Source organism: Centruroides sculpturatus, unplaced genomic scaffold, assembly GCF_000671375.1.
Source record: "Centruroides sculpturatus isolate CEXI.00-Female unplaced genomic scaffold, Cexi_2.0 scaffold138, whole genome shotgun sequence".
Classification (NCBI taxonomy): domain Eukaryota; kingdom Metazoa; phylum Arthropoda; class Arachnida; order Scorpiones; family Buthidae; genus Centruroides; species Centruroides sculpturatus.
Window position 1 is genome coordinate 628,722 of NW_019384434.1, and position 26,761 is coordinate 655,482.

Below are 26,761 nucleotides of genomic sequence, written 5' to 3' on the forward strand. Positions count from 1 at the left end.
CAACAAAAATGCTTTGAATTGAGTTAAAAATTAAACTTAGATCAAACTTATAACTTAGAAGGTAATTTTCGTTTTTTAAATAAATATAATACAAAATATTGTAAACTTTTATAAGATTTTAAAAAGCAAAGATGATCAATACTCCAATCACTCACTCTAATTCTTATTTTAGTAATGAAAAGTCTTGCTACCGAGAATGCCCTTTTTGATTCAATTGATGTGATTGGAATAGTGTTTAATGCATTTAAGAGAAGACAGATATTATGTNGAGAACAGGTTGTCTACCACCGCACGGAGTTGGCCAATGAAGGAACAATACAAGATGGGTTGCATTCCCTCCAGAGACCAGAATTGGTCAAGGCATGCAGCGTAATGGCTGCAGTTTGTGGTACGGTGTAGACGTGGAGGCTGGCGGACTGGGAGCTCCCGGAAGGAAGAGTGTAATTAAGATCGGTGCATGGTTACTCGTTGATGTGTTGTGGCATAGGAGCCACAACACATCAACGAGTAACCATATAAATCCCAGTAAATCCGGAGAGCAAAAAAGTGAAATCAATGGCTGAACATGCCATTGGGACGAAAATGGGTTGGCTCCTCCATGTTCCAACAACACAAATTGGCTGAGGAAAACCAGACAAAAAAAGCATGGCCTGTGGCTTCAGGGCAGTCGTACTCATTGTCCAATAGGGATGATGATAGTTCCAATCCCCACAAATAATACATGGGCGGTGGTTGTCTTGAATGACGGCATCAAGCAAAACACCCGGCTGGTCCCCATGAGGAGCACAGACGTTAATGAGAGAGAAGGGAGACCCCATTATGAATACCTGAGTTTCCTGTACCTCAACCCCAGTGATGGTGGAGCTGTGTGCATGTGTCAGGCTGGCCACCAGCGGGCTATCACCAATATAAGGCCCCAGCCCTGGGCTGAGGTGCAATCCTGGTGAAACAGAGTGAAGCCGGAGATGGTAAATGCCATGTCCAGCATTAGCCACAATTCCTGGAGAAGGAGAGCACCTGCTTCACAGAGCCATGTCACCACCAAAAGGAGGTTGTGTTTTGAATGAATTCTGCATGCATTCCATTGTAACAAGCAAAAGACATTCTGACTACGGGAGAAGCTTGTAGAGTAGTGTGTTCGAACAGATGAATCTTTCCTGCATTCACACCATGGTCGCCCATACCGACATTTTCCATCATCACCACTTCAGGTTTCTCCCCTACCACAGGGTTGACAAGGCCCTAAGACATTACATCATCACATCACCGTAGCCCAGGTGCAACGGACACTGGGTGTACATGGTTGCCCTCAATCTAGAGGGGGGGGCCTATGATTCTGTTTGCCAGGAGGGGCTCCTGGACAAGTTAGTGTTCTTTGACATGGGGGGGTATTCTGACAGTGAATGAGATAATTATGCTTTCTATTTGCAAAATTTCTTAATCTTAACACAAAATAAGAATAAAAGCGAATTTTTAAGAAATTTGAGGGATTTCCTGGGTTAAAAAAACAACCGAGATCCCAGAATCCTGTTTGAGAAACACTACTAACTACTAACAGTTATCAAATATTAGTACTGAAATCTATATATACAAAAAGTATGAATTTCTACAATAATTATAACATTTATGATATCCATGACATTATTTTTCCAATAAAAACTATAAATTTTTAATAATTTATAAATTTAATAATCAATACTAAGTAATTTGCTGGTAGGTACATAGCCAAACACAATATATATATATATATAGCTTCAAGTTTTTCATATGATTAGATTTTTTTTTTAAGAATTTATTTTACATCAATTAGGCCTAGATTATCATATGAATAAATTTCTAGTTTTCTTCTTTGTATTAAAAGAATCTTTCAGTAAAAACTGTTTCACAAATTAAGTAAAGTTTTCAGACAACTATGATTAATTTTTCCACTATGTTCATTTTTCTTAAACAATATTTTAACTGATTTATTCATAAATTTGTATATTATAACAAAAAGATTATCCTACCTTCCNCCAGACAAAAAAAGCATGGCCTGTGGCTTCAGGGCAGTCGTACTCGTTGTCCAATAGGGATGATGATAGTTCCAATCCCCACAAATAATACATGGCCCTTGGTCATAGAAACGATGTAATTTGTGAAAATAAATTATTTATAAATACATATGTCAAGTTATATTTTTATTATGACGCAAAATATATTTAAGAGTTTATGGCCACTGTGCCCGGTGAGAGGTTGTTGAAACAAAAAAGTTATGCATTCCATCACATACATAAACAGTATCGTAATTCGCCAAGTGCAAATCAGCAAATTCGTAAAATTTTTGTTTATTTTGAACAATCCAGATAATTGAGGTTCTACTGTACTTCTTTTGCTCTCTAGTATTTTTGATTTGTCTACCTCGGCTACATTAATAGCGGCATTGAGCTTATAGCTCAATAATTCGGCAATTCGTTTGGCTTTAATAATCAGGTTTATGAAGAAAAACTTCATACTTACAGACTTTATACTCGTTTGTATCTTTGCCCAATTTGCACAATCTGGCGTTATGCATTTATTGAAGCTACTGGGCATGGTTAAAACNCTACTTGCTTCAAAGTTCTTATTAACAACAAATTCTCAAATCAACACTGAAATAATGGTAAATAGACTTAAAAACTGCACAAATGAGATTTACCTTTAGTATTTAGAATTTCTTCAAATATATTTTAAATGAATTTAAAACATCAGATATTTTTCTGATTGTTTTACAAGTATCATTACATTGATAAAGCATTAAAATAACTAAAGATTAAAAGAAATGGGCTTTCAAAAAAGAAAAATATTTACTGTATATCAAAATATTTGTTATCTTGAATCTATCATTTCTACTCAATGTTTATTGATAAAATGAGTCTCATTGTTAATATCAATAATTATAACAATTTAAAACTATCGCTATTAAATTTACAAATTTTACAATTCTGAGATTTCATGTAAACAAATAAACAAAATAGAAGAATCAATAAATGCTAATTGTAATTTTAGAGAAGATAAATGTTAGATTTACAGTATCATACATTATTGTGTTTTATTTTGTTATCTATGCATTATTTTTTATATAGCTATTCATGCTAATACAGTATTAAAAGAATCTTTCAGTAAAAACTGTTTCACAAATTAAGTAAAGTTTTCAGACAACTATGATTAATTTTTCCACTATGTTCATTTTTCTTAAACAATATTTTAACTGATTTATTCATAAATTTGTATATTATAACAAAAAGATTATCCTACCTTCCACAATTTACTATTCCACACTGAACACACATCCAAGGGCTTTTTTTTATTTTGCATTCTGAAAAGAAATGTTTTATAAATTAAATAACTCAATATTTCATTAAAGCTATAACTAGATAAAATTTACAATAAAAATTGATTTAAATGTACTGTAATTCAACTTAACTCTGTGAAGAGAATACATAAATACATACAGACATATAACTATAATTTAAAGATTATAGAATACTACTTGAATATTAAATATTCTAATGTATGACAACTCAATTCTAGAGAATGCATGAATAAACTTCATAAAAGCTAAAACATGAAATAAAATAAACACACTTAAAAATAATTATATTAATGATGAAATTTTTACTGATATCAATCTTGGTATGATTGCTGGCCATATCTGTTTTTTGATGAAAAATGAGATCATAATTGTTACCCAGTTCAATCTCGATTGTGTAAATCATTTGAACGTAAGGTATAAAATATCTCAAAGACTTCACGTCATTTAAAACTATCAAACCAATGCTTAAAAACCAAACAACATATAGATAACTCATTCAGAAACTCTGCATATCAATAAGAATCAAATCAGTTTACATTAATAGAACAAATATCTTCATTTCCTAATTACTAGGGTTTCTCATTTCCTGGTCTTTTGCTTGTCCCGGAATTCCGGGATAAAAGTGAACTGTTTCCCGGGATCCCGGGAAATCCCAGGATAGAATTAATTATTTTTAAGGTATATAAAATATCTTGAAATTAAATGATATAATTATTTTTCATTTTTTAAAGTAATTTTGAAGTTCTGTATCATCCAAAATCATATTAATAATGCTGTGTAAGATATATAATAAAAATTACCTTTAAATTACGTAGAAATTTTCACAAATAGAAAAAAATTTATTAAAGTTTGCTAGAAACTGCATACAACAACAACAACAAAAATGCTTTGAATTGAGTTAAAAATTAAACTTAGATCAAACTTATAACTTAGAAGGTAATTTTCGTTTTTTAAATAAATATAATACAAAATATTGTAAACTTTTATAAGATTTTAAAAAGCAAAGATGATCAATACTCCAATCACTCACTCTAATTCTTATTTTAGTAATGAAAAGTCTTGCTACCGAGAATGCCCTTTTTGATTCAATTGATGTGATTGGAATAGTGTTTAATGCATTTAAGAGAAGACAGATATTATGTGTTTTTTCACCTGTAGCCTGGAAGATTTCGAGTTTGTTTTCGAGATTGTAGTACTTCTTTTGCTCTCTAGTATTTTTGATTTGTCTACCTCGGCTGCTTTAATAGCGGCATCAAGCTTATAGCTCAATAATTCGGCAATTCGTTTGGCTTTAATAATCAGGTTTATGAAGAAAAACTTCATACTTACAGACTTTATACTCGTTTGTATCTTTGCCCAATTTGCACAATCTGGCGTTACGCATTTATTGAAGCTACTGGGCATGGTTAAAAATTAAGACAGTGTAAGCACAATTATTCCATATATTACAGGTTCTGACAAGTAAAGAATTTTCAGAGTCCTGCCACAAATAAGCTATGTATTGATTATCGACCATTTGTGACATGCCATAACGAGCAAAAATTTATAAAAAAACTAATAGGTAGGTTTAAAATTAATAAATACAAATGTATTCTGACAGTGAATGAGATAATTATGCTTTCTATTTGCAAAATTTCTTAATCTTAACACAAAATAAGAATAAAAGCGAATTTTTAAGAAATTTGAGGGATTTCCTGGGTTAAAAAAACAACCGAGATCCCAGAATCCTGTTTGAGAAACACTACTAACTACTAACAGTTATCAAATATTAGTACTGAAATCTATATATACAAAAAGTATGAATTTCTACAATAATTATAACATTTATGATATCCATGACATTATTTTTCCAATAAAAACTATAAATTTTTAATAATTTATAAATTTAATAATCAATACTAAGTAATTTGCTGGTAGGTACATAGCCAAACAATATATATATATATATAGCTTCAAGTTTTTCATATGATTAGATTTTTTTTTTAAGAATTTATTTTACATCAATTAGGCCTAGATTATCATATGAATAAATTTCTAGTTTTCTTCTTTGTTGATATCAATGTAGTACTGTATATCTGTTCCCATTATTAAAAAACTATTTATAACTTGATTTTCAATGCTGAAGCATATCATTAGCTTTCCACCTAGTTATCACAACATTCCCAAGAGATAGGAGTAATTAATATCAAAGACTACTAATTTTAGGATGGTATATATTACATTTTTAAAAAACCTAAAATTATATAAAATATACACTTTTATGAGATTTAATCTTATTTCATAATAATGATATAAAGAGATTTATATCTGTATAGATATAAAAACATACTATTGAGACAGGCCGATATGAGGCACAGGTAGTAGCCAGGTGACCCGATTTAAGGATTGGGATGACTGTAGCAGATGTCCATTCAGGGAGGAAAGTCTCTGAGGCCCAGAGGTTGTTCAGATGGTTGAGAAGAACAGGAAGGTCAATGTATGACAGGCTCCGTAGCGCTCATGCCATTTGAACCTGGCAAAGGGCCCGACAGAGCTCAAGTAGATGAAATGAACTGTCGTCCCTCATGGGAGTCCTTGACCGAGGTGCATGGAGAGGAGCAAAGGCCAGTCTGGCAAATGTGCCCATAGAAGAACGCTTGGACGTCTGTCTGCTGCAGTGGGGTGAATAGTGTGACAGTGATCTGGATGATATTGTGTATGTCCGCCATCAATGGAGGGCTCCGCAAGCGATGGAAAATACAGTAGAGGGTGGACTGGGAGGAAGGGGAGGTGCTCAGCAGCTCCACTACTCCCGGCAAGATTGGCGGGTCTTCCTGTGGAGCAGCGCCCCTAATTGTTTATACTTGTCCCACCAAAGGAAAGACGCCAGCCAGCGGGCTAGTTGGCAGGACTGCACTTCTTGGCCCTGATGTGGCTGCACTCAGGAATCCACCATGGTGGGCACCCCGAGGGAGGAAGAGAACAGGTTGTCTACCACCGCACGGAGTTGGCCAATGAAGGAACAATACAAGATGGGTTGCATTCCCTCCAGAGACCAGAATTGGTCAAGGCATGCAGCGTAATGGCTGCAGTTTGTGGTACGGTGTAGACGTGGAGGCTGGCGGACTGGGAGCTCCCGGAAGGAAGAGTGTAATTAAGATCGGTGCATGGTTACTCGTTGATGTGTTGTGGCATAGGAGCCACAACACATCAACGAGTAACCATATAAATCCCAGTAAATCCGGAGAGCAAAAAAGTGAAATCAATGGCTGAACATGCCATTGGGACGAAAATGGGTTGGCTCCTCCATGTTCCAACAACACAAATTGGCTGAGGAAAACCAGACAAAAAAAGCATGGCCTGTGGCTTCAGGGCAGTCGTACTCGTTGTCCAATAGGGATGATGATAGTTCCAATCCCCACAAATAATACATGGGCGGTGGTTGTCTTGAATGACGGCATCAAGCAAAACACCCGGCTGGTCCCCATGAGGAGCACAGACGTTAATGAGAGAGAAGGGAGACCCCATTATGAATACCTGAGTTTCCTGTACCTCAACCCCAGTGATGGTGGAGCTGTGTGCATGTGTCAGGCTGGCCACCAGCGGGCTATCACCAATATAAGGCCCCAGCCCTGGGCTGAGGTGCAATCCTGGTGAAACAGAGTGAAGCCGGAGATGGTAAATGCCATGTCCAGCATTAGCCACAATTCCTGGAGAAGGAGAGCACCTGCTTCACAGAGCCATGTCACCACCAAAAGGAGGTTGTGTTTTGAATGAATTCTGCATGCATTCCATTGTAACAAGCAAAAGACATTCTGACTACGGGAGAAGCTTGTAGAGTAGTGTGTTCGAACAGATGAATCTTTCCTGCATTCACACCATGGTCGCCCATACCGACATTTTCCATCATCACCACTTCAGGTTTCTCCCCTACCACAGGGTTGACAAGGCCCTAAGACATTACATCATCACATCACCGTAGCCCAGGTGCAACGGACACTGGGTGTACATGGTTGCCCTCAATCTAGAGGGGGGGGCCTATGATTCTGTTTGCCAGGAGGGGCTCCTGGACAAGTTAGTGTTCTTTGACATGGGGGGGCGGCTGTTGTCTTGGCTCTCATCGTTCCTCTTACACCAAACTTTTCAAGTCCTCTGGTGTGGTGTGGCCTTGCCCTCCCACGCCTTTTCTCAATGGGTCCCGCAGAAAAGTGTCCTCACCCGTTCTTTTCACTTTCTACATGGCGGACCTGTGAATGGTACTCTCTTCTGGTGTCAAGGCAATTCTTGACACTGACGATCTATACCTCCTCACCTCAAGCACTAGGCCTTTCCAGGCAGATCATTGTGCACAACGGGCTTTGGACCACCTCGAGCAATGGGCAAATGAATGGAGTTTATCTTTCTCAGTCGCTAAAAGCACTTCTATCGACTTTTCTCTGAAACACCACTGTCCATCACTTGCTCTTTCTCTTTGCTCAGGAAGTATCCCTCAGTGGCCTCAGAATTCACTTTTCACAGACCTTCACTTGGCATACTCACAAAATGTTCCTGCAGACCAAAGTGACCCAGGAGGGCTCATTTTTCAAGTATTTTGCTTCTTGCTGTAACGGCACCAGAAAAGCTGACCTCTTTCATCTGGTATATACCGTACTCAGTCCAATGGCGGAATTCAATGCTCCACTTCTAGACAGTTCCCCCAACATATTGAGAAGCGCATACGTGCTGCTCTTCATATAGCCTTGGGCATGCCTAAGACTACTCTGCTTCTCTCTCTCTACTCAGAAACCAACCAGATATCTTCCTCTACAAACCAGGCTACACCAAAGAGCGATTTCCCACACCATCACTCACCTTTTGAGAGGCCCATATAGCCCTCTCCATGCTATCTTCCACAGAGCATTCAGGTTCCAGGGACCGTACACCTCCAGGGTACTTTCCCACCTCTGTCGGAAGGGCCTGCTGACCTTCCATCTTTACCAGCAGAGGCACATGCCACCGAGCACTGTCCGTGTTCCTACTCGATTTCGCATAGATGACCTTCGACTAACAACCCTTTGGCAATTATGTATGCCAGCAGGTTCAACAAATTACTGGAGACCAACTGGCAGCGTTGGACACTCCTCGGGGCAGACACCTCGAAATCCCATACACAGATGGCAATTGGGGTTGTCCTTCTGGCCACAATATCTGGGAAACATGGTTGCTCCATGACCACTGCATCATATTCAGAGCAGAAGCTCTCAGGATCCAATGGGCATTATATATCTGTGCCCGCCTCAATAGTCCAACAGCAATTTTTTCAGACAGTAGATCAGTCCTCCAGGCGGTAGCAAACGTCATGTTTTCCTCTCTAACAGTCATCATTAATATAGTGACTTCAATAAGTTCACATCCAGAGCCCTTAGAACTTGGGTGGGCCTGGGTCATGTTGACATACAGATCAATGAGGCAGCCGATAAGGCAGCTAGTTTTAACAACCCAATCGGTTCCTGGCAGAGGCCCCTCATGGCACATGATCTCAATATCACCGTGAGGGTGCGGATATCCATTATCTTGGGTATCTGCAATGTAATTCATTATAATGAGATGTTCTGTAAATGCTGTTTGTGGTTTGTAAAACTTGATGGATAGTATAGTTTGCTGATAATATAGATATAGATGAAGGATAATACTTCCAAAAGCACCATAAGTCCATGCTGTATAGCAAGATCCAATAAAGTGTCACAAAGTACTGTACAGATGTCTGGTGTTTTATATACAACAAAATATATTTAAAATATTAAATTACAGATGGTGTTCTATTTTACAACTAATTTACTTTTTCAGTTTGAATAAATTATATACACTTCAAAATTCAATTTAGTAAAAAACATCTTTACTGAAAACTTAATTTGAAGTGTAAATAATTCTCAAAATAAAATAACAAATTCTAAAATTTTCCAATAAAAAATAAGAAAGAAAAACTTTTGATTTTATATCACAAATAATTATAACTGTAAACCACTATCGAAACAAATAAATATAATTTTTAAACTAAAAATGCCAATTTGTTCAATCCTTATTTCAATTAAAAAGACTTCTAATTAATTATCATCACTAAATATTGTATTTATATTTTAAACACTATTTACATCAGTGAATAGCAAATAAGACAAATTATGCAGAAAATCAATTAATTGAGATTTAATTTATATACATTATTATTGATATGTATCTTTTATTTTATACTTTATATGAAAGAGGATCTAAATAAATACATATGTGAATAAATAATTCTTTCCAAATAATTTAGAAACATTTATATATTTTGTATCAAAACAAAACAACAATTTAATAAATAGGAATTTTGAGCACAATTTACAAAATTATTGCTTTCCTCATAACACAACAAAGAATTTTGTTTATTTATAGTCATGTTTTAACTTAAAAATATTACAATAATAAATAATACAAAACTAAAAAAACTTTTTTACTCATTTTCATTCTTACTTTATTTATTAAAATTACATGAATAATTCCTAAAAATTTATATCCTAAAATGTAATAAATATTGTTCATTTTTAACAATTTTCAGCTATTTTTTCCAAGATTCTTTTATTCTATTTTCAGATTAATAGTAAATTTGGTAAACAGCAAGTAAACTGATAATAATTCTCATTGAAATGTAATGATTTTATTATTGTATGATGCCACACCAATTAATCTTATAACCAAAGTTGTAACAAATGAAACCCAATGATTCACATTTGGCATTTATTCAACTTAATCTCATTTCTAGGATTTCCCCATGATGTCATACTTAAGAATTTCCTTTGTGAATTATGAAATGCAATGTTAAGTCAAAGTTCTGAATGACTATAAATAGTATTAGTAGTCTAATATTTTTAAAATTTGACTATTTTATTAGATAAATCCTCTCTATAAACTAATTTATATTTTAAAGTTAGATATATTCATTATTTGACACAAGATAATCAATTTTTTCAGAAAAGGAAAATTTTATATATAAAAAAATTTACTGATAATAGTTAGTAATAAATCTCAGAAAATTTTATAAGTAAATCTTTCAACCATATTCATAAAGAATTGTTTTTGGGAAAAAATTTTATTTCAAATATTCATGTTTTCAGATTTATTAATCCATCTCAAACGATATAAACACCATCATATTTTAAGAATTTCCGAAACAGGCCTTCCTTAGAGTTTTATGTTGTGAAAAACCAAAACACAAAGTTATCTAAATCTTATTAAAAGATTGTACAAATAAGTTTTAAATACAAAATTTTATACTGTAATAAATTAGAATAAAGATATTATCAACTTTAATTTACTTTCTTATGCTATAGTTGCACGATAGTTTGATGTTAATGTGAAATATTTAGCAATAAATTTGATATAGAACTAAACAGCCTACGTACTCAATGTCAGTAAAGGTTTGTAACAATCAAATGGAACAAATAGTCTTTAAATGCAGTTTTTTTACTTTCTTCCTGAAGAATCTTTTCTAAATAACTGTTTATAATATAATGGAATGACTTATCTTTAATAAACAAATAATATTTGGAATGTAATTATTAATGTAAAAATCATATATCCATGAAAAAGAAAATTAAAAATATATGTTTGATTTCAAACAAACTGAAATGCACTTTTTTTGGTAATGTGCCAGATGTTCTAGCTGTCAAAACTTACTGGAATAGCACATCCTGATTCCTTGTAATATTATATAAGCAAATAATATTCACTCTTCATCTAGTATAAATGCATAATATAAAAGAGAACAAATATAGAAAAAAAATGAAACTATTGTCAAATTATTTGGAAAAAACCATTTTCATTTAAAAATTTAAAGAAACATTACCATTATTAAAATTCAAGAATGTGAAATAGTTACCAGTATTACTAATTTAAAATTAATTTTTTAAAAGTTTTTTAAATGTTCCTTTTGTTAAATTTTTTTCAACTTGAATTGTTCAGGAAACAATGATAATTATTCTTTAACATTTTCATTCAAAAGTTGGCATGTTATTAATTAATTTAAAACTTTAAATATATTAAATAAAGCATTATTATATATGATACTAATTTTTGATCTTGTAACAGAAATCTTAAGTTTGTCTTCTTTAAAAAAAATAGCCTTTTGGAAGTCGAAAGAAGAAATAAATTCATTTTGACAATCTTCTGTCATACCATAAATTCAGGAAATTTTAATAATTTATAACATTTTATCATAACAGCTGATTATATCATTTATTTCTATCCTCTGATAATTTCTTATACACACTACAATGACATGCAATCCCCCCAATCAATAAATCATAAATCATTGTTATTGATTATTGATATAGTATTAATATCAAAAAATTAGCATTTAAATGATAAATACTAATTACTAAATTGTTTTGTTTCATAAAAAAGAATTAATATATTAGTGATGTAAAAAGAAAACTACTATAGTAACAATATATAATAAAATGTGAAGTGTACACACAAAAGTAATTTGTTTAATTGTTATCTCCATTCTAAACTCAACACTGTTTTAGAAATAATAATGTCTTATTTAAAAAGTAATAACTGATGATGATTAAAAACTTTTCAATTTCATTCTTCTAAAATTCATAAATATGTTTACCTAATCAAAAATTAAACCAGTTTTTCTTGTAGAAGCCATTTCAAGGTAAAATTAATCATGGATCATTTTAAAAAATTATGATTTTACAAATTACAAATTTAAATTATATGCAAAGCACATTTGTTTATTCAAATTTTTTTTCCAATTTTATGATAAATTGAATATTGATATCTTTTACTTTCTATAAATTATAAAAACATTTTTTGCTTTTACTGTTATTAACTGAACTTTGTTTATTTCTTAATGAGATTTTAATCACTTGGAAATGCTTTTTCACCTCTTTTTTGACATTATTTTTATTTAAATAAAGAATTAAATATTTAATTAGTTCATTTAAAAGAAGAAAGTCATTTCCAACTACTACAAATTATTATTAATATATACTACTTGCTTGCTTCAAAGTTCTTATTAACAACAAATTCTCAAATCAACACTGAAATAATGGTAAATAGACTTAAAAACTGCACAAATGAGATTTACCTTTAGTATTTAGAATTTCTTCAAATATATTTTAAATGAATTTAAAACATCAGATATTTTTCTGATTGTTTTACAAGTATCATTACATTGATAAAGCATTAAAATAACTAAAGATTAAAAGAAATGGGCTTTCAAAAAAGAAAAATATTTACTGTATATCAAAATATTTGTTATCTTGAATCTATCATTTCTACTCAATGTTTATTGATAAAATGAGTCTCATTGTTAATATCAATAATTATAACAATTTAAAACTATCACTATTAAATTTACAAATTTTACAATTCTGAGATTTCATGTAAACAAATAAACAAAATAGAAGAATCAATAAATGCTAATTGTAATTTTAGAGAAGATAAATGTTAGATTTACAGTATCATACATTATTGTGTTTTATTTTGTTATCTATGCATTATTTTTTATATAGCTATTCATGCTAATACAGTATTAAAAGAATCTTTCAGTAAAAACTGTTTCACAAATTAAGTAAAGTTTTCAGACAACTATGATTAATTTTTCCACTATGTTCATTTTTCTTAAACAATATTTTAACTGATTTATTCATAAATTTGTATATTATAACAAAAAGATTATCCTACCTTCCACAATTTACTATTCCACACTGAACACACATCCAAGGGCTTTTTTTTATTTTGCATTCTGAAAAGAAATGTTTTATAAATTAAATAACTCAATATTTCATTAAAGCTATAACTAGATAAAATTTACAATAAAAATTGATTTAAATGTACTGTAATTCAACTTAACTCTGTGAAGAGAATACATAAATACATACAGACATATAACTATAATTTAAAGATTATAGAATACTACTTGAATATTAAATATTCTAATGTATGACAACTCAATTCTAGAGAATGCATGAATAAACTTCATAAAAGCTAAAACATGAAATAAAATAAACACACTTAAAAATAATTATATTAATGATGAAATTTTTACTGATATCAATCTTGGTATGATTGCTGGCCATATCTGTTTTTTGATGAAAAATGAGATCATAATTGTTACCCAGTTCAATCTCGATTGTGTAAATCATTTGAACGTAAGGTATAAAATATCTCAAAGACTTCACGTCATTTAAAACTATCAAACCAATGCTTAAAAACCAAACAACATATAGATAACTCATTCAGAAACTCTGCATATCAATAAGAATCAAATCAGTTTACATTAATAGAACAAATATCTTCATTTCCTAATTACTAGGGTTTCTCATTTCCTGGTCTTTTGCTTGTCCCGGAATTCCGGGATAAAAGNATTAGATATTTTATTTGTTATATCGTACAATAATTAAACAAATAACATTATACTAGTCACTAGTCTATTCAATGCAGTACGAATTTGGTGTTAGTCTTGGCCCTCGGCATTGGAATTTTGTAGTGAAGGAGGCGATACTATATAACAGTTTTATTGAAGGGGGCGACGATTCGTTAGAGGTTGAGAAACATTGGTCTAAATCAAACATTTTCTAGTTTTCAACCAATTGAAACTGCTTTTGATAATTTTGTAACAAATATTTTAATTAGTTTATTGGTCACATTGTTAGCCATTAGAAGTTTTGTTTCAAATTCCATGAATCATGACCTTCAAATGTAAATCAGAAATATATTTTTCCCCTCTCATCAGTACTAACAAATTTATGTAATATTGCACAGATTTTAATGAAACAGACAATAACATATCACAATAAATAGTGAAATTAATTCATCATAAATATAAAATAATTCAATGTTAATAACTGAATATTGTAAATATAACAAATTAATTGAATAACTTGATATTTTATAAACTCTCAGGTTTCAATGTTAAATAGTCAATAATTTAAAAAAAAAATTTTTAAACTGTAGAGTCAAACTAGTTACAATTCTTTAATGTGTAGAATCAAAACTAAAAAATGCTGTGTAAATCACGGATGACGCCGTATTAGAATTTAAAATAACATCATCCTTGATTTACACAGCATTAAATAGAGCAGTAATAAATAATTTACACAGGTTTAATTCAATAGAATATTACAATAAAGCTAAATTAAACATTTAGAACTACAGTAGAGCATCAATTATTCGAATACTGACCAACACCAAAATCAAGCAAAATGTAGAAATTTTACTGTAAAATAATGTTTTCATCCATATATAATGACATCATCAGGTTTAATTCAATAGAATAGAACAATAAAGCTAAATTAAACATTTAGAACTACAGTAGAGCATCAATTATTCGAATACTGATCAACCGAAATGTCAGTTAACCAAAAGCCGTTCCAGTCAGATTGTGTCATGCTGAATCTAATGTTTTTGATACTAGATTAACTTCTAAAGTATATATTTTTTTGTTTTTATATTTTTCAATATATTTATTTTGCTTGTACAAAATAAAGAAATAATTTTTAACAATATAATAGCCACGATTATTATTTTAAAAATTTTCATTAGGCTTAACATTGATGAAAATTAACACAAAGTGACACGCAACGGAGAAAAATTTAAACATGGGATATATTAATATACTATTATTGGGATATACTAATATACCATATTAATAATGTATTTTTTTGTACATAATCGGTTATCTGAAAAATCAATTTTCCAAACAACTCCAGTCCCCAACTGATTCAGATAATCGAAGCTCTACTGTATTAGAACATCTTTAGAATATGAGCAAAACATCTTTAAGAACGTTCAGCAAACTGAGCATGCCTGATATGGACCAACAGTCAATTTATCTCAAACAGCATTCTCCATGCCATAGAAACTGGATCGGTTTCTTTGAAGTTAATTGTTGTTCTCCCTCTAAAGACTCTGTAGATCTCAATCCTTTCTAGATGTTCAATTTCTGTAGGTTTGGTGTTGGAGATTTGCTTTGTCTAGGTTTACTTTCACATCTTAATCTAGAACAGTGGTGCGTAACTATTTTCATTTCCGACCCCCCATTTTGTGTACCCCACACTGAGAGGTGTTTTTCNATTGATATCTGAAAAAATTATTAATACTATTAATACATTAAAAACAAAAACAAACAGCTCCATTAGTTCATTTTGATTCCTAAAAGAATGTTTCATTCATGTCTTTAATTAACAGTAGAATATTGAAAAACAAATGTAAAGTTAGTAAAGGTTCTTGTTTTTTCACTTTATATCAAACAATTATAATTGACAATAGTTAACTAGCAAACAGTACATTCAGTATATAAATACTGTTCTTCTAAACATTATTAAAATTAATAGTAGAATATCTACACCACAGTACTGCAAAAAAAGGCTTATAGATATGTGCATTTTATTATTAAAATTAGCCAAAGAACATTAAAACTGTATCTAGCATTTACATTAAAAACTAATGTTTTATTTTATTTTAAAATTAATTAATCATTACTTCTTTCTATTACATAACATTTAAATTACAAAGTTATGACAGATTCAATCATACCAGACTGTTTTTGTTGTACTAATTAGACATAAAAATTAAATTATGAAAAATCAAAATTATAAAACAACCTAAACTATATATATAATAAATTTCTTTTTAAACAGTAACAACTACAGAAAAAAAATCTCTTGAAATTACAAACATCTGTCTAAAGATTCCAACAAGAAGATAAGGAACAATGCCTGACAAATTTTACTGCCAGTTTGACAAGTCTCTTAAATAATATTCAAGAAAATGATTTGCATGCTTTTGATATGTATGGTACTGTACATCAGTAACTAACAAATTAAGTGTTAACTAGCATTAGATGTTATCAAATTACAAATTTAATAACATTTTTGTATATTACAACTAATTTAGTGGTAGTAAGAAAATAAAGAAGTCATAGGAGATAAACTAATTTAATAATAAATATTTAATGTATAATATTTAAACAAACATATCAAACAATATTAATGACTGATATATTTGCCAGTTAAATTTGAGAGAAATATAATTTTCTGAGAACAAAATTTATGTCAAAGGAAATCTGTTACAACTAAACTTGTTTAAATATTCATTCTAGCAAATTAGATTTTTATCATTTATTCTTGTTAACAGTACCTTTTTTTTTTACTTTTATCATAGATACAGATAGATTAATATGGATAGACAGGTTGCCATACTGTCTGTTACTTTCTTATATCGTATCCTTCATATAGATAAAATATAAATATCTTTTAAAAAATCTTAAGTATTTTTAATACGCAAAAGACCTTGTAATTTAATAAATTTGATTTATTGGATTTCATTATATTCAATTGTTGTAATATCAACAATATATTATTCTCCATAATTTAAAATTTCCATATTTTTCTATACTGGTATTGTACAGTACATCTACAAATTAGATTTAATTTCAATCCTGTTTGCAATAATTTTTAGATATATTTTTAATACATAATAAAATAATATGAACAAAACTTGATTTCATGATTTGATGAATTATTTCAGTAAGAATTTAAGTAATTTTGTATAATAGTTATTTAACTTTTTAAATTTATTAAATATAAAAATCTCTTCAAAAATCATATTATAAGAATAAAAATAATTCAAAGTATGATTTCATTACATAATATGAAGTAATTTTCAATATCTTATTCACCAAAATCTAAAATTTAATCAATTCTTTTATTATAATTTACTAATATTCACTTTATATATAACATACACAACAATACAATATTTATTGTTTATTATTATGAATAATTCAGAAAATAGTTACAACTTCTGTTTCAATGTGAATTAAAATGAAAATTCATTAACAATATCATTTTTCATCTAATAGATTTAACTTTGAAATAAAAAATTATTTTAAATCACCACTAATTATTAGTATTAATAATTCTTTCCTTTACTTTTTGTTGTAACAGTTTCAAAATCTCAATTAAGCCCCAGATATTATTGAAGAGTATATATAATTTTTTAATATAATAATTGGCTTACAAAATTAAATTATTTTGTATATGCAATTTTTTCAATTTATTCCTGTACTAATTCATATGTAGTTGATATTCTTAAAAAAAGACAATAATATCTAAACTATATATGATAATATGTAAACAACATGTACAGTACATCCAAAGAATACACAAAGACCAAACAAAAGAAAAAAATCTTCCCTTATACTTGGAACTTAATTCTACCTTACTGCTAAAATAATTATTAATTGCTGAATATGCCATATGACTCCTAGTTCATATATTAACATTTATATTTTGGGTGTTATACATTTGTTTTATTTTTGCTTTAAATATATGTTAACATATAACATTTAAATAAGTTTTTGACTTTCATTTAGTGTGTTATCTACTCATATTTGCTGTATGTAGAGTGACTCAGATTCATGTTTCTGAATAATTCATAATTCATTCATGCACTATACATCCATCATCAGTAGAGCTTTATATAAAATGAAATTTCCTTCCTATAAAAAACAAATGATTATCCTTGAAATGAAAGCAAGTCATGCTAAAAATTCACTGTTTGCTGTTCTTATTGACTCACACGATTTTAATAAACTAGAACTTTCACTGAAAATAAATAATTAACAATTATTAATAACTACTTGAATACTCTCATATAAAGTAAGCAGATACTGTATCTCAAAAATTTACCAATTTAAGTTATTATTACACTACTTTCAAATTCAATGTGATATTCAGATGATGATGTGGAATGAAATGGATTCTTAAATGATGACTAATCATTCCTTTTGCAAGTGTCAGATCTACACTATGTGTCCTAAAATTTGAGGTCAACTATCAAACTTCTTTCATTAGTTTTAAATATATTTATTACATATAACTGATATTTTATGAAAGAGAAATTCATCACTCATTAATTAGAACACATTATAAGAGTTAAATTGTATAAGTAACCATTTATAACTTTTTCAATGTTGTTATTCAATAGGTTTAAGTATTTTTTTAAGTTAAGAAAAAACTTGGCATTGGTTACATATGGACTCATTTAATCAAATTCATAAAACAAATTCACAAAAGTTTTAAAATTATTATAAGTTAATAATAAGTAAATATACTAAAGACATTATAAAGTAAAGTAAAGAATGAATTTGAGATTATCATTAAAAGTTTTAATTCAACCAAAACAAACATTAATAAATTTATTTCTAATGTACAATTTTCAAATTTAGAAAAAAAATAAGCTAAATTACTTTATAACAATGCCAAATATGACAATGTAAATAAATTTCATGCCTTTTGTGCAACAAACAATCTTCAGTTAGAAGAGAATCAATACTATTTACGCAACCAATAAAATCACAGTTATCAGTATTTAATGATTCTAATAATAGATATATTATTTATCATATACAAATATACTCATGCTTTATAAACTATCTTCTACAATTTTCATTACAAATATTCTACTTTAGATCAATAATAATAAAAATAATAATAATAATAATAATAAAGGTATCCCTGGAGCTCCACGGTAATTTGCTTCAGAAAAATAGTATGTAAATCAATACTAATTTATAAGATTTAACACAAAATGTTGAATTAAATTCCAAAGTTTTACAAACAAAAAGAACTGTTTGTTTTTCTAATTTATTTCTTTAAATCCAATTTAAAATTATCACTAAAACGCAGTTTATTCTTTTTAATTAAGCATTTAAAAAGTCTGTTTAATAAATTTTCACAATTATATTTTTGTATTTTAGAATTTCTTAAATATTTATTTATAAATCAACTTTTAATTAGAATATTTAAAATTGTAGTAGTCTAAAGATCATTGCCTAAATCAGTGTTTCTCAACGGGGGCGATATCGCCCCCATGTGGGCATTTTTCCATGTTGAGGGGGCAATTAGTAACAATTTATATTTTGGGGGCAAAAAACAATTTTCTGGGTGATATAGTAAAACATTATATTAAGAATAATTAGATATTTTATTTGTTATATCATACNATTTTTTCACATTAGTACAAATAAAATAATTAATGGTCAAAAACAAGCAAAATATGTATATTTTTGATTTTTATAAAATAACATTTCTTTTCAAAATAGAAGTTTCTCACAATTTTTATCTTAAAATAAGCAAATCTTTTGTTTGGAATGATGGTCTGATCTATTCTAATATATGAGATACATAGTGTGTTGTAAAAATTGATTAATTCAAATATTTGGCATTCGTATGTCAATAACAAATTTGGTATGATCACACTTTAAAAATTCAAGTTTGTTGCAATGGACTAAATGTTCTCGAATTCCACCATTCACGGTTTGGACCGCGACGACTCGCCGTGTGTCTTTATGTTTACGAGCGTACGATTACAAATACAATAGCAGACAAACGTTACGAATCGAATTTATTGCACTAAATTTTTTTTATTATAATTTTAAATTAAAATACCGAATTACAATTATCGTCGTTGGTAATAACGTAAAAGTAAGTGGCCGTCGATTTGAGAAATTTAAAATGGGAAAGTGGCTTCACCGGCTCGAAACTCGTTTGTAGAGTTCGAATGCCTTATAAAATTAATAAAGGGAGGTTATTGTAAGCTTAGAAAGAAGATTTAATGAGAAATATTTGGAAACATCGTTTGAATAGTGACATCACAGAGTAATGTATGTTACTCTACGGTGACATCTGTCATTCACTTAACAAGGAGAAGAGGAATCGATTGACAATTAGTAAATAAATATAGATAGAATCGGCCTTGATAATCGATGTATTAATATAATTCTCTTCAAATAAACGTTAGTAAATACAAATTCGATTCATTGGTTAGGCCTAACCATTTTCTTTCTTTAAAAGGGAGCGAAAACTTACCGAAACAGTACCACTCGTACGGATCACTTTCTTTAATTTGAGGAGGAACTGTTATTTTGACGCAGTCGTCCAAATGTGGGCATTCCATTGTACTTTTCTCAATATATTTACATTATCCCTTCCGACATTATTCTTTCGTTCATTCGAAACTTTTCACAAAAGCGGTAATTAACAGCGCCCTCTCTCAGATATTTCTTTTAACGTTCACTGATTTTTTAACTTTTTTTTTTTAATCCGTGATTTATTCGTACGTTAAGCGCGATTTAATTGCCGAATTTCTCTCTGTATAAATAATACGACGTAGGTCCTGATGTTTTGTTCCGGCCACCGGCGCGATCCTTTATTATTTACCCAATTATGCGCTAGTTTGACGTATTCGAACGAGTTGCCGAAATCGTCTAGTAAGCGCAGAAGTTTTTTTTAAAACATTAAAACGGTCACGTGACCTTTGTATTAAAAAAAATTCAATTTTTCTTACGTTCAGGCAAATAAACATTGCTCGAGATAAACGAAATACCATATTTATTATAATATCTTATGTTAATTTTCATTAAATCAGTAATAAATTATGAAGGGACTCAAAAATTTAGTTCATTCGAAATATCACACGAATCTTTTCAAATGAAAACGTTTAATCCCCAATTAAAAAAATAAATGATTTTTCTACATAAATTCCTTATTAATACAAATATATCATAGACACATTAGTGACGTTGCTAATATAAATACTTGAATTCACACAAATTTACTAGTTGATGGCAAGAAAATTCTTTTATATAAATCTTGTTTATTTGGCCTCAATATAATGAAATTTAACTGCCCAAAACTAAGTGTATGTTAATAAGCAATGTACTGTACGTGTAACCGATATCCAGTAAGAAACTACAAAAGAAACTTCTTGCCAGATACCGGTTACGTATGTGGGTATTTATAATAGCAAAAGGGGCAAAAAACACTTATTTAACAGTTTCGACAAATGGCTTCGATTGGAAACGTTGGTAATTATTTGGGAAATGTCTTTGACTTCTAAGTGGCAGAACGGAGCTGTCAAAAATGTTCGAAATAAATACTTTTGGTCTCTCGGATCCGGTCGTCTACTCGTTGAGGTTGTGTTGCTTTGTGCGACACAACCTCAACGAGTAGACGACCGGATTATGTAATGAAAATACTAGCATAAAATTGTTAGCTGTACAGTATGTTACTATGAAACTGTTATCATGCAATTTTAAAACTCAAAAAATAATGCCTAAACATAAATATATAAAATATTATTTCATCATCACATTTCAATATTGTCAAATTTAGATATAAAATTAATCCTTTTAAGAACTGAAATTTGTCGGTTTAAGTTTCTAGCAAATAATTGTCGTGTTTGGTGTAACTACAAAATTTTGTAGCATTAAATATTTTTGGGGAGTGTTACTCGGTTTGACACATTCGCTTATTAATTTACATAATTGCTCTTAAACAACCAAGTGTAGTTTAGAAAATTGAAAAGTATTTTAAAAACATTGTTTAAATCATTTACATGTCAAACTAATTTGAGTTCCCTTTCATTATAAACAATTTGCGGGTGTCGTTAAATAATGTGTAACTGTTCGCGAGAGATTTTGATAAATTCTCCAAAAATGTTTAGAGTGAAACTAGACATTTAGAAAAGACTGGTTATTTTTCTGACCAGTTTACATTAAGGAAAAAATATTTTTAATGCAGTAATAAACATGTGGATATAAATTCTTAACTCCCACAATCAAAAATAATTTGAATTGCTAAATGTCAAAAATATTACTCTGAAAATATATGGAACTAAGTTTAATATGATAAATCTGAAAGTGTAATTAATTGTATTTTAAATATAGAAAAAAAATCTAAATGCTATTTATTATGTATTTGATTATGAATTTTACTGATAATGAATATTAACAATAAACAAGGTAAAAGGAATATGAATATTTCAAATGAAACAAACAAACATTTAAATCTCACTTTATTTCAATTATTTTTTTAATTCAACACAACCATTAAAATATGGAAAATTTTTTCACATTAGTACAAATAAAATAATTAATGGTCAAAAACAAGCAAAATATGTATATTTTTGATTTTTATAAAATAACATTTCTTTTCAAAATAGAAGTTTCTCACAATTTTTATCTTAAAATAAGCAAATCTTTTGTTTGGAATGATGGTCTGATCTATTCTAATATATGAGATACATAGTGTGTTGTAAAAATTGATTAATTCAAATATTTGGCATTCGTATGTCAATAACAAATTTGGTATGATCACACTTTAAAAATTCAAGTTTGTTGCAATGGACTAAATGTTCTCGAATTCCACCATTCACGGTTTGGACCGCGACGACTCGCCGTGTGTCTTTATGTTTACGAGCGTACGATTACAAATACAATAGCATACTTCTGAGGTATGGGGTGGATGACAACTCAGAATTAATACATTAACATACTTTTAAAGTAGTATTTAGTTTCATTAATAAATTTTTTTTAAATATCAATTAAATTGTCATAAATATAGATAATTATACAATAGTAAATTATATTTGCACAATATATACAAATTTTAAGTTATTTACTTTCAAATGTATAACAATAAAAATATAGTTTCTGAAATTAGGTTTGTTGCAAAAGAAAAATAATCTTTTATTGTAGGAAGACATTAGTTTTATAAAATCTATTTACATAAAACCATCATTATAAAAGCAATAACTAGATTTGCAACTATTTTTTGCAATTAAAAAAAAATAGTTCAAAAAATATCAACAAAGTATAAAAATTTGCAAAATTACTAACTTAAAAAAATTATTTTTCTCACTCATCTAAAAGTTCTTCATCAGAACTAAAGCTGACAACTTGCAGGCAAGAACTTGATGGTACAGCATGAAGATTTTGTGAATTCCACGGCCCAAGAGGCAAAAATGGGAACGAAGATGTAATAACAAAAGAATCCTGCCTAAGCTTACAGGAATTGACTTCTGTAGTAAAGACACAATCGTCCGAAGCAATTCTTCGGTGGGTCTGGTGCAGAAGTTGTTGCTGACGCGTTCTACTAGTAAGTGACTTTATAATATTTTCCAAAGACCTTATCTCTTCTGATAATTTCAGATTATTAAGATAAAGAACAGGCATGCCACCACCAACAATTTGTGCAAGTGGAATCCATCTCAAATAACACTGAGTCCATAATTTCAATGATTTAATATAAGGATCAATTTCTAATAAATTTTCTTGAGTCATATAACTAATTTTAGATTTCATTTCGTGACAAGATATTCTTAAAGGTCGTTTTTGCGAATTACGCCTTGCATCTCTCGCACTATTCAGAGACCAAGGTCTAGTCTGTAACGGGGGAATTGCAACTGTTATTTTTTGATATGAATTAAGCGTGTATAAAGGATTACGAAAAAACATGATATTGTGTGGTAGAAATTGTTGTGACCAATTCCACACACTATGACTTCCAGATATTCCATTTTGTGCATATGCTTCTTTCAATTGTTTTTGTGAATTGAACAAGAAGGTATCAAATATACTTATGTGAGTACTATCCCAAACTGTTGTGAGGTATGTCTCTGAAAATTCAAATGACGAAGGGCACTGTTGTGTTAACTGCCAAACACAGTCCAAAAACAGAAGAAATACGGGTGACTGCAAAAATAATTTCCATTTTAGAAAATTTCACAATTTATGCAAAATTATAAAGCAATATTTTAAAAATTCATTACCTCTTCACTTTCAGTGGTATTTATATGATGCAACCTTTCCATAAAAGGGTGGCCCAAAGCCACCCATTCTTTTTGTATTAGGTGTTGGAAACCTTGTTGTGTGCGACAATAAGGATCTAGAAGAATCTGTACTAAACTTGAAATGACACAATTTAAATCTCGATTCTCTCTTTCTAAAATAAAGAAATAGTTTATTAATAAAGAAGAAATACAGAATATTTAAAGTATTCAAAATAGCTAAAAGAAAATCAGTTTTTAAACTATGAATAAATTATACCTAGTAAAAATAACCATTTCAAATCTAGTAATAGCAATTCAATATTTTAGTTTGTTATAATAAAATTATGAATAGCAAGACATCTGAAAAATAACATTCATAATATAAAAATTAAGCAAATAATGAATTTAACTTTTTTTATATGCCCTATTCAAAGTTGTGCTAAGATAAAATTTCTTATTAATATAGACCACACGAGTAAACTAAGAACTACAGGATGTTTCAATGGGTACCAACAAATTATATCTGCAATAACTTATTTATATCCTGGTAATGTAATAGTAGAAGTAAAATGTGGGCAAAAGGAAATCAATGAATAACATGTTCAAAATATAGACCATTTGCTACCACTGTATGGTGATTTGAAACACAAAATTACAGAATATTTCAATTTAGTGGTAGCAAACAATGTGCATTTTGAACATGTTATTCATTGATTTTCTTTTACCTACTCATAACAGTAATTTAAACAGTAACAGTGTTTTACTTCTACTAACATATAAATAAAGTTGTTAGTTAAGTTTATTTAACTAATAAGTAAATTTTATAACAACAACAAATCTATTTTTTAAAAATTCATTTATTTATAAAAAAGACAAATTGTTTTTCTACATTTATAAAATAAAAATTATTCCAATTGTATTGATACATCCGTAGTATTAAAAAAGAAGAAAATTTAAATTATCTTGGTTTAATTTTTTATTGCAACTAAGAAATACAGTAGAGCATCGATTTTCCGAAAGTCAATCATCCGAAAGAGATCCAGTCGGCAAATTTAAATTTTCGCTAGTGCTGTGGCGCTTCAATCTTTGTCTATTTCTTGGGCTACTCAAATATTTTACGTTTTTGATACTAAATTAACATCTGAAGAATAATTTTTTTATTGTTTTTATATTTTTCAATAAATTTATTTTGTTTGTACAAAATAAAAAAAATAATTTTTAACGATACAATAGTCTTTGTTAGGCTTAACATCGACGAAAATTCAACGCGAAGCGACACGCAACGGAGAAAAATTTCAACATCGGATAAGTTAAACTATTTTTTCGTACATAAATTGGTTATCCGAAATATCAGTTATACGAACCCCAGTCCTCAATTGATTTGGAAAATCGACGCTCTACTGTAATCACTAATGTACTAATAACTATTACCTTCCTTTTCTGAAATTGTTTTCATATTAAATCATCAACGTAGAAATAAAATATCATAAGCAAATTTAAATTCCATTACAAGAATGAATTTTTAAAAATCTATACACCATACAAGAATGGTGTATAGATTTTTAAATATCTCAAAATTGTAAATTTTGTAATCTTCAAACAGTAAAGTGTAATTAATTAATAAAACTTTTGATTTTATATGCATGATTACTTTCAATTAAATTTCAGATATTAAAAATATAAAAGTACAAAATAAAAATTTGAAAAAATTAAGAGAATCTAAAATAAATTTGTACAAATTACTGAAAGGTAATATTTAATGTAATATGTCTGTGAAATTATCATTTTATATTGTGATTAAAACAATTATATAAAATTTATTTAATAAATAATTACACTTTATGTTGCAGAGTTGACTGTTTCTAATTTGTTTATTTAAATCTTTCTCATTCTAAGAGAAAAGGTACTAAGAGATCCTTTATCATGCCCATTACATATTTTGTCAAACATAATCCACCATGAAAATTTGCAGATTCAATCTGTATTTGAACTTGAGTCTCCACAATAGTAGGCCAATATCTTTATTACATCAGCATCCAGCTATAAGTTATTACTATTATTTAGCAGAATATGAAAAACTGATGACAAATAAATGCTGTTTAGTATGATGAAAATCCATTATGTTTAATTGCTTTATATTGTGTTTGCAATGTGAGAACAAAGTTAAACATGTATAAATTAACAAATTTAATATTTTTAATCAAAATTTAAGTGGACTATTGGATAAAAGAAATTATTTAATAGCATTAAAATCTCGAATTTCATATAAAAGAATCAATATCATAGTTTGCAATATTTTATTAATAAGTTAAAAAGAATTTAATTCTTAAAAAAAAGGTAATGAATAATAAATGATACTTTAATATATAAAATAATGAAAATACTTTGTTTTGGTACATATTTGAATCTTCAGAGAAAGAAATAAACTGCTTAATTATGTTACACTTTTGTTCTTTGTATTAGTAATATCTCAAGCAAACTCAGACAAAAATGCATGCAATAAAAAGTTTCATAATCTTGATACTTTGCTTTTATTATTATTATTATTATTGTGTTTAGTGGGTTATACTCGGTACACACCGGTGGCTGTGTACTATGCCGGACCAGAGTCAAGGCATAGCAACCAAAACAAAACTAAAATTAAATGTGTGTGTCAGTGTCAGTGTCAGTATTAAGGAATTTCCTAACAATATGGCATGTATTCAATATAGTGGCCTTCTGTAGTGTGATGTATGTATTTCTACTCAATTGTAATGTTCCCAGGCTTTTGTGTAGCGTGTGTGGTATCACACCTGTACAGGAGAGAAC

At 29.3% G+C, this 26,761-nt stretch overlaps 2 protein-coding genes across 2 annotated transcripts in view; both read right to left on the reverse strand.

Annotated features, from left to right (window-relative positions):
• LOC111619850 (ubiquitin carboxyl-terminal hydrolase 3-like) overlaps positions 1 to 20,511 on the reverse strand; it is a 44,426-nt gene extending 23,915 nt beyond the window's left edge. The window contains exons 1-2 of the mRNA XM_023361674.1: positions 20,212 to 20,511; positions 13,022 to 13,082 (exon numbers count right to left, since the gene is read on the reverse strand). Coding sequence (XP_023217442.1) covers positions 13,022 to 13,082; positions 20,212 to 20,299 — 149 coding nt within the window. The 5' untranslated portion in view covers positions 20,300 to 20,511. The remainder of the gene's footprint in view (positions 1 to 13,021; positions 13,083 to 20,211) is intronic.
• Positions 20,512 to 22,274: 1,763 nt separating this feature from the next.
• LOC111619814 (myotubularin-related protein 10-A-like) overlaps positions 22,275 to 26,761 on the reverse strand; it is a 36,621-nt gene continuing 32,134 nt past the window's right edge. Inside the window, exons 12-13 of the mRNA XM_023361633.1 lie at positions 23,954 to 24,126; positions 22,275 to 23,876 (exon numbers count right to left, since the gene is read on the reverse strand). Coding sequence (XP_023217401.1) covers positions 23,040 to 23,876; positions 23,954 to 24,126 — 1,010 coding nt within the window. The 3' untranslated portion in view covers positions 22,275 to 23,039. The remainder of the gene's footprint in view (positions 23,877 to 23,953; positions 24,127 to 26,761) is intronic.